Below are 8,929 nucleotides of genomic sequence, written 5' to 3' on the forward strand. Positions count from 1 at the left end.
ATTTTGTTCTGCTTTACTTATAACCTCTTCTGCTTTATTCATACTTTTTTTCAGCTCTTCCTGTCTTCCAACTGTGTAATTTATCACTTTAAAAAAATGAAAAGACCAGCATCTTTTCTGAATCCCCAGTTTTCTGCCTGACAACTAGCAACCATGCCCCAGGAGGACTGTTCATGAAACAATTAGAACTATGAGCTCTGGGGAAGGAGGAAGAGAAAAGACCTGCTTTGCTGTGTGAAACAGACTCCTTTTCCTCTGTTCACCAGCTGGTTGTATCAGAACATGTTGCCAGTTTATTCTTCATTCCATTTCGCCAGTGTTCCTGTTCCCATGCCCTCAAGTATTTGCTCTTCCCTAGATTGGGGGTGGACAAGCATTCACCCCCAACTTCTTTGTGCCTCATATCCTCACCCTGGGAACCTTCCATCTAGTCCCACAGACTGTCACGTAGGTCTTGGCTACTTTTGGCCCCTTTCTGAACCTCTGCTTCTGTTTCCTCTTCTGTAAAAAGAAATAGGTGAGTTTACTTTAGACTAGATCTGTAAACTTTTCCTGTAAAGCAAACGCTATGTATCTTAGGCTTTTCAGGCTGGCACTTCAATTCCACATGAAACTTGCCATAGACAGTGATACATAAAAGAATGGGAGTGTCTGGGCTCCAATAAAACTTTATTAATGAACATCAACATTTAAATTTCATATTTCCATGCATCACAAAACATTCTTCTTTTCTTGATTTTTTTCTCCCCAACCACTTAAAATGTAAAAAAAAAAACAAAAAAAAAAAAAAAAAAAACAATTCTTGGCTGACATGTGGAATGAAAATAGGCGTAGGGCCAGGTTTGACCTGACAGGTTAGCTTGCTGACCTCACACAAATGGTGTTGAACCGTCTTTAAAGACCCTCCCGCTGTTGAGAAACATGAGACTGAGTTATCAGCTAGGGAGGTGCTGGGTATATCAAAGGGAAAGCTTATCCTTGTGTATTCAGAGGTCACTCTGGAGATTTGTCAAGCAGTTCGAATGCCAGGTGTGGGATGGGATGACCCATGCTTTGAGGAGTAAAAAAAAAGAGAGAGAGAGTGACTTTGCCCTCTTCCTCGTCTTCTCAATGGCCCTGCCTTCCTCCCTAGCCTGGATCCCTGTCCCACAGCCTGTGGACCCTCAGTGGAATCTGATTTCTGCGTATTCTGAGCCAGTGTCCTTGGACTCCTGGGTCACCTGTGGTCTGTGGCCTGGAAAGTTGAGGGCTGCATAATGGAGCTCCTCCTCATTGTCCCCTGATTCTGGGGCTTGTCGGGATGCTTTGGGTCCTGGACCACAGTGGGAAACACAGCGTAGCTCCTGGCTGTTCTTAGACTGTGGAGAGTCAGCATCTGCAGGAGGGGTCCGGGAAGGACTGCTCGGTTGGGCCTTCCGATTCCGCGCCTAAGGGGAAAATGACATTCATTCATTCATTCATTCAATCCTTGAGTGCCTACCACGTGCCAGGCACAGATGAAGGAACTGGGGTTACATCACGGAGTAAAACGAAGTCTGTTCTTGCTGAGCTTATATTCCATCTTGGGGCAGAAACAATAAACAAATGTGTGTTGTTTAAGCCACTCAATCTGCAGCTCTCGGCTACGGCCACTCTAGGACTAACACAGGTAGCCTGTGACCACCAACACCACAAGGACCTCCCTCTTGCTCCCCCTCTAGAGTCCCTCTCGTCACCCTCCCAGCACCAACCCTGGGCAGCTACTAATCTGTTCTCCATCTCTACAATTTTATCATTTGTAGACTTATATACATGGAATCATGCGTATGTGACCATTGGCGATTGGCCTTTTTCATTTTTTTTGTTCCCTAAGCTCTATTTAACTGGTTGCATGTATCAATCCATTGTTCCCTTGGTTGTATTAAAGAGGGGTGATGGACCTATTTGGGTTTTAAATAGATATCATGTACAGAGAAATAGGCTGGGGCGTGGGGAGCCGAGATGCCCTGTAGAAGGCGGCAGTGGTGTCCGGGGAGAGATGTTGGCACACGGACTAGGGAGGTGGGGAGACGAGTGGTTTGAATGTATTTTGAAGGGGATTTGCTGACGGATTGATTGTGGGGTGATGGAGAAGAGAGGCATGGAAGACGAGTCTGAGGCTTTAGGCTTGAGCCGGGGCAAACGTGGTGCTATTTGCTGAGATGGGAGGATGAAGGAGACGGGGAAGAGCTGAAGTGACTCGTAAGTTTGCTTTTGGAGTCACTAGCATGGAGATGCTGCCTAGACAGCTGCATATGAGTCTAGGGTTCACGGGTGAGTCTAGAGTTTAGGGGTGTATCTGGGAGATGTAAATTTCAGAGTCATCAGGATATAGAAGGTCTCTTCTGGAAAATATCCAGCATTTCTGACACTTACTATGTGCCAGGTATGATTATAAATGTTTTCCAGGTACAATTTGAGCATATCAAATACCTGGAGAGATCCTAGGTAGTAGGTACTACTATTTTCCCCATATTATAGTTCAAGAAATCGAAGCACAGAGACGTTTAGTGACTTGCCCAAGAACACACAGCGATGGAAGCAAGATTGAACCCAGGCCGCCCTGCTCTTAATCACTAGAACATACTGCCTCTCAGTGATATTAATGATTGTTACATCATTACTTATAATTAATAATGTTTTTGGTGGTGGCAATAATGGAATAGCTGCTACATATAGAGCAAGTGCAAGTGTTGTACTCCTCAAACCAGCTCTCAAAGGAAAGGGAGGAGGAAATGGACAGAGTGATTTGGTCAAGGCCTCATAGATAGCAGGTGCCAGGAGAGTCAGGATTAGAATCCAACATGCGTGCTTTCCCTCAGGCAAAGCGTGGGAGCAGGGCTGGGGAGGAGCGAGTTCAGGAGTCACAGAGAGAAAGAAGAGGCAGCCCGTTCAGCCACCCACCAGGGCACCGATGTTAGGGACCACGTTGACGTAATCCAGGATCGTGCTCCTCCTTGTGATCCTGGGCCTCCAAGTCTCCTCCTGGGTCGGAGTCTCCGCCTGGGTCTGTTTCTTCCTCAGAGTCTTCAGGCTGAGGAAACGACCCACCTCTGTGTGTGCCCTGGCACCTCCCCTGGCCCCAGACCCCACATCGCCCTCTCCTGCTCCTCACTCACAGGACTCGGATGAGGCAGAGGCAGAGGAAGAAGAGGAGGGTGGTGACGCCAATGCCCAGAACTACTCCGTTGGAGAATCCTTCTGAGATGAGTCCCTTTTTATCTGCACGAGGGATGGTCAGACGTTTCTGAGCCTCTCCCATCAACCTGGGTCCTCCCACCCACCTGCCACCAGGCACGCCGGCTTCCAGCTCCCATTCCAGATGCCAGACGTCTTACCTACAATCCCTTTTGGTCTATTTCTTTAAAACCCAGCTGCACCCTAGGCCCAGGTGTCAGGCCTTCTGATTTGTATGTTTGTGGTGCGGGACAGCCTGCGGGGTCTCTGCTCCCGCTCCCCACATAAGAACGCAGGATGTGGTGAGGCCAAAAAGGAACACCCGCGGAGCCATAGGTAGGGGAGTCAGACCACTATGGTCTCACTGGAGGCTGGGTTCACACGACGTGCGACCTGCTGTCCGCTTTGCTGCCAACCGACCGACTCTCCTCGACTCCCCAACGCAGCCGCGGCAGTTATACTAGTGGCCAACGGCCCAATGGCCACAGCCGACGGCCAACCAGCCACAGCTGATGGCCATCTACCACCCGAGCTAGCACCCTTCCACATGAGGCCGAGAGCCTGGAAACTGCTCTCTGGGGCTCTGTCCCCACAATGTTCCCCTCTGCACCCCCAGCCACAAGCACCATGTCCCCATCTCCAGCTCCTGCTCCAACCACAGGACCCTGCCCCTGCCCGCCTCAGCCCCTGCCTCCAGGGGGCGTCCAACGGGCCCCCTCACCTGGAAGCAGCAGGACAGTGACACTCTGGGTCCCATGGACGTTCCCAACCTTGCAGCTGAGTCTGAGGCTGGAGCTGAGGCTGGAGCTGAGCGCCTCGCCGAGGCTCAGGGAGCTGTTGGCCCAGGGCCCCACTGAACTGGAGGTGACCTTGAAGGAGGCATTGCTGAGGTTCCCTTCCAGCGGCCCCTCCCCCAACCACCAGCTCACGGAGGGGGCCGGCTGGGCTCGGGAGGAGCAGCTGCAGTGCAGACCCTCCTCCTCCCAGGAGCAGGAGTGTCCCAGCAGCTGTGGGGGGTCTGTGGGGAGGGAGGAGAAGGGTCAGCGGTGCCTCTCCCCTCCCCAGCACCCAGGTGTCCTGCCCCCAGGGGTCCCCCATCCCCCCACTCACAGTGCACAGAGAGGCTCAGAGAGACATACTGGGAGCCCAGCAGGTTCTGAGCATGGCAGGTGAATTCTCCTTCGTGCTCCATTTGTATCTGAGGCAGCTCCAGGACCCCAGGGTCTGAGGGCTGGGAAGGGTGGAGAGTCTGTCCCCCCCGGGCCCAGCTCAGCAAGGCTGGGGGATTGCTGTGAGTGACACAGAGCAGACGCAGGCTTTGGCCCTCCAGGACAGGGAGGGATGTGCCATTCCTGAGGTTTTCCAGGACTAGGGGAGAGAAGAGGCAGGACAGAGGCACAGCTGAGGGCACAGGGACCCTCTTGAATGCTGACATTTCCGACACCTAGGCCCCCAATTTGGGCACTGAGAGGCCCTGGCTCTTCTGTCCCCCTTCCTACCTGTCCTGTTGGCTTGGGAGACCATCACTCTCAGGTTCTCTGGGGCATCTGAAACAGAGACAGAGCTCCAGCTGTAGCCGGGCAAGAGGCTTCACTCTGGGCAAAGGGTCCCTGGAGACAGTGGCGGGAGGGGGGGAGGGGGGGTGGTTGGCGGGGGAGGAGGACGGAATCACCTGCTGAGTGTGAGCCACCACTGAGTGACACAAACTACCCAAGGGAATAGATGGTTAAGAAGGGTAGGTCCCTGTGTTTACTGTGCCAGTTGCAGGCACCGAGCTTCTGAAACCGTTGGAAATTTCTAAGTGATGAGAGCGATAAAGGTATTTTGATATTCACAACAAACCCCTTTTTACCACATTTGAGTTTATGTTATTGAGGTGACTTTTGGAAAGCACCTAAGGGTGGGGTGGTTGCCAGGGGAACCAACCATGCAATTGGAGGGTTGGGAATCCCAGCCCCACCCCCTGACCTCCCAAAGGGGAAGGAGGTGGACAGGGAGTTCAATCACCAAGAGACAAGGATTTAATCAATCATGCCTCTGTAATGAAGCCTCCATAAAACCCCAAAGATGGGGTGGAGAGCTTTTGGGTTGCAGATTCATGGAGAGGGCACACCTGGAGAGGGCATGGAAGGTCCACACGCTTCCATACCTGGCCCTACGAATCTCTTCCATTTGGCTGCTCCTGAATTCTTTTGCAACGAGTTGGTAATCTAGTAAGTAAACCATTTCCCTGAGTTCTGTGAGCTGCTCTATCTAGCAAATTAGTTGACCGTAAGGAGAGGGTCGTGGAAGCTCCCATCTGTAGCCTCTGATTTATAGTCAGAAGCACAGGTGACAACTTGGACTTGAGATTGGTGTCTGTGTGGGGCCAGTCTTGTGAGAGTGAGCCCTTAACCTGTGGGATCTGATTCTATTTCTGGGGCGAAAGTGTCAGAATTGAATTGACTTGTAGGACATCCAGCTGGCGTCAGAGAATTGCTTGGTGATGGAAAGAAAAATACCTACATCAGAATTGGAATCAGAATCCTTAGTCCCATAAGCCTGGGGGGGTTCCAGGTCCCTTCGAGCTCTAGGATCCTGCCTCCAGCCCCTGCCCCCTCACCCTCTCTCCTCCCAGAAACGGGGCCCTGCTGGCCACACTCACACTGCACAGAGAGGTTCAGGGTGCGGCTTTGGAAGCCAAGCCTGTTCTCGGCTCTGCAGGTGTAGTGCCCCGCGTCCGCAGGCTTCACCCTGGGCAGCTCCAGCTCCAGGCCTCTGGACCCTGAGGAGCGGGACCAAGACAGGACTCTGTCCTCCAGGGCCCAGCTCAGGGTGGCAGGGGGCCTGCTGTCAGCAGCACAGCGCAGCCGCAGGAACTGGCCTTCCTGGGCTTGCAGATATAGGCTGTCTTCCTGGGGCTCCAGGGCTGCAGAGCAGGAGGCACAGAGAGAGAGACAGAGAATGGGCTGAAGGGACAAACGCCGTTTCCCCAGCCTCCTGATAGCTTTTCATCCATGAACGAGGACTGGCACAACCCCACCCTGCCCTCCAGGCCCTCGGTACCTGATCCTTTGGCTGGGGAAGTGCTGATAAACAGGGCTTTGGGAGGATCTGCAAAAAGATTGTGAGCTGGAAGGGGGAAGGAACGGTTGGTTCCCCACAGCCAGAGAGAACCTCCTCAGGGAACAGAAAGTGTGACTATCCTCAGGAAAAACAAGTGACAAAGGAGTGACAAAGGCATGCTTATGGAGGGAGGACCAGATGACAGCCACCTCCCCTCCCACCTCCACACCTTCTCGCTGACACCCTACCCAGGGCACCCAGCACCGGCCACCTCTCCCCCACCCACTGTGGATGTTGATCACCCGGACCTCTCACACCAAACTCACAGGCCACATTAAGGCGGACGGTGTTTTCGGTGCTCACACCCTTCTTGGAGAAGTCCACTCGACAGGTGAGGTTGGTGCCGTGGTCCTGGTGTCTTGGCATGAGGGTGAGCATGGAGACATGGGACCCTGTCGATCTGGTTTCTTGGGAGGAGAGGGCAGCCCCCATCCAGGAGAAAGTAGGGGCTGGACATTGCTCAAAGTCTGAGTCAAACACACAGATGACTGTTACCTGATGCCCAGGCTCCAGCATCTCTGGGATGTAGACGTCTGGCTTCCGTGTCAGGGCTGGACGAAGAGAGGACACAATCCGAGTTCCCAGATGGGATACTGCAGGGGGTATCCCCTGCTCCATTCCCCACAGTCCCTCCCAGTCTGAGAAGCAAGGGGGTCCCACCCCAATCCACCTCGAGCCAGTTCTATACCTGTGACTCTCAGAGAGAACGTATGTTGTTTGAAATTATATCGCGCGTAAGAGCCTCTCTCGATCCGAAAGAAATACTCTGCCATGTCTTCCTTCTGTGCGTCTCTGATCAGCAGGGAGCAGCTCTTGTCCTGGGGACTGCCCACGAGTTGGAATCGGCCCTGGGTTTTCTTTTGCACCTTTTGAGACTGGTTGTTTGTGGCCACTGGAAGACTAGTGGTCAGCTGGAACCCCATTTGGAACCAGTAGCCGTAAGCTGGGGTATCTTCAGTCCAGTTTATGCGTGGGTAGGAGAGGTTGCAGGGCACGAGCACACACAGGCCCTCCTGCACTGTCACCATCCTCTGCACGTTCAGCAAGAATTCTGGGTTCGGAACTGGAGACGCTGCGGTAGAACAGAGGCTCAAGCTGCAACCTCAGCCCTGGCCCCCCCCCCCCCCAGGGCCCTCTGGCCCTCAGCCACTCACCGCCCCTCAGCACGGCAAAGAGCAGCATCAGGACCATCTCTGCACAGGAGAAGTTGGACCAAGACAGGCGCATTCCCCAGACCCTGACTGGCACTGGGCAGGGGCAGAAGGGGAAGCCAGGGGCAGGCGGAAGCTGAGCCTGGGGAGCTGATGCGTGAAATGAGCTGCTGGGCTGAGACCCACAGGAATCTCCCTCTCTCCCCACGCCCCACCCCTCCTTCGCCCACTTGGACTCTCAGTCTTTTCTTGAGGGACCTGCCTGGTGTTGGGCTGGCTGACCTGGGCCTTCCTGGGTCACCTCTGGGGGAGGGAGTGGAAGACATGTGTCTAGCCCTGGTGCCTGGCTGGGGGTGGGTGGAAGGTGGGGGCTGTCCTGCCAGGCCCCGGGTCATTGCAGAAGCAGAAGTGAAAGTCCACAGTGAGCCCTTCCTCCAGGGGCCCCTGGAGACGGAGGTGAGTGCAACTGACGGTGGGTTTCTGGGGGGCAGGGGGCAGGAGCAGGGCTGGCCTTGCCAGATAAAATGCAGGATGCCCAGTAAAGCTGACTTTCAGGTAAACAATGAATCATTGTTTTCAGTGTAAGTATGTCCCAAATATTGCATAAGACATACTTACACTAAAATGGTATGTTGTTATCTGAAATTCAAATTTAACTGGGTGCCTTCTATTTTTATTTGCTAAATCTGGCAACGATGGATGGACCTCAGGCCCACCCCCACCATCCTCCCTGGTGGGCTCACTGACCCTGGTCCTCCAGGAGCACCCACCCCCAAGACCTGCGTCCACTTGCCCATTGCGCCTGCTTCTTCTGTCATACAGTCGGACACATGTCCTTGTAACACCTGTCGGGATAAGAACACCTACACCCAGAGGCCCTGCTGCTGGTGGGAGTCGCGGCGACATAAAGGGGATGGGGGTGAGGAGGGAGTGAGAGAAACGTCCTCAGATGTTGCTCCCCTCACCCGTCCTGCCTTCTTGAAATGACTGTGGTTTGGTCACGAAGGGACTGCTAGTCCATTGAACCTCGTGCCCTGGGACCTCGTGGGTGGCAGGCGCCGTGCTGTACGGGGGACACACAGAGACATCAGACACAGTGTCGGACTTCAAGGGGACCCAGTTTGGTAAATGAAGAGACTTAGAAACAGAAAAGCACTGACACGTTCATCATTGCCACCCCTACCCCTCACCCCCATTAATGGGCCTGCGGATGGACGGGTCACTTCTGCATGGTGGAGGGAAGTCAGGTGAAGGTGACCTGGAGGAGGTGACATGTATCTGTGCCTGCCCTTGCTCTTACCTCCCCTCTACGCGTTTGCTTGGACTGACACAGACTGGGCAGCTTAAACAATAGAAATGTATATCCTCACAGCTCTGGGGGGTGGAAGTCCAATACCAAGGTGTCAGCAGGGTAGGTTCCTTACCAGGCTTGCTGATGTCTGTCTTCTCCCCGTGTCCTCACATAGTCCTTCCTCTGT

At 53.7% G+C, this 8,929-nt stretch overlaps 1 protein-coding gene across 1 annotated transcript; it reads right to left on the reverse strand.

Annotated features, from left to right (window-relative positions):
* Positions 1-759: 759 nt before the first annotated feature.
* SIGLEC10 (sialic acid binding Ig like lectin 10) lies at positions 760-7,649 on the reverse strand. The gene is made up of 11 exons (XM_033127337.1): positions 7,455-7,649; positions 6,989-7,372; positions 6,567-6,851; positions 6,241-6,288; positions 5,840-6,103; positions 4,695-4,742; positions 4,306-4,563; positions 3,917-4,213; positions 3,138-3,240; positions 2,923-3,052; positions 760-1,427 (listed from the first exon to the last, which is right to left on the reverse strand). Exons 1-11 carry the CDS (start codon positions 7,525-7,527, stop codon positions 1,164-1,166), a joined length of 2,154 nt encoding a protein of 717 aa, XP_032983228.1. The 5' UTR covers positions 7,528-7,649; the 3' UTR covers positions 760-1,163.
* Positions 7,650-8,929: the final 1,280 nt, after the last annotated feature.

The sequence above is a fragment of the Rhinolophus ferrumequinum genome, chromosome 15 (assembly GCF_004115265.2).
Source record: "Rhinolophus ferrumequinum isolate MPI-CBG mRhiFer1 chromosome 15, mRhiFer1_v1.p, whole genome shotgun sequence".
NCBI lineage: Eukaryota > Metazoa > Chordata > Mammalia > Chiroptera > Rhinolophidae > Rhinolophus > Rhinolophus ferrumequinum.

Bases quoted from the DNA above. Each gene is read 5' to 3' on its own strand.
- SIGLEC10 (XM_033127337.1), bottom strand. From the start codon at position 7,527: ATGCGCCTGTCTTGGTCCAACTTCTCCTGTGCAGAGATGGTCCTGATG. The intron at 4,564-4,694 runs GTAGGAAGGGGG...TCTCTCCCCTAG, and splicing joins CTCCCAAGCCAACAGGACAG to TCCTGGAAAACCTCAGGAAT. The intron at 3,241-3,916 runs GTGAGGGGGCCC...TCCCTCGTGCAG, and splicing joins CACTGTCCTGCTGCTTCCAG to ATAAAAAGGGACTCATCTCA.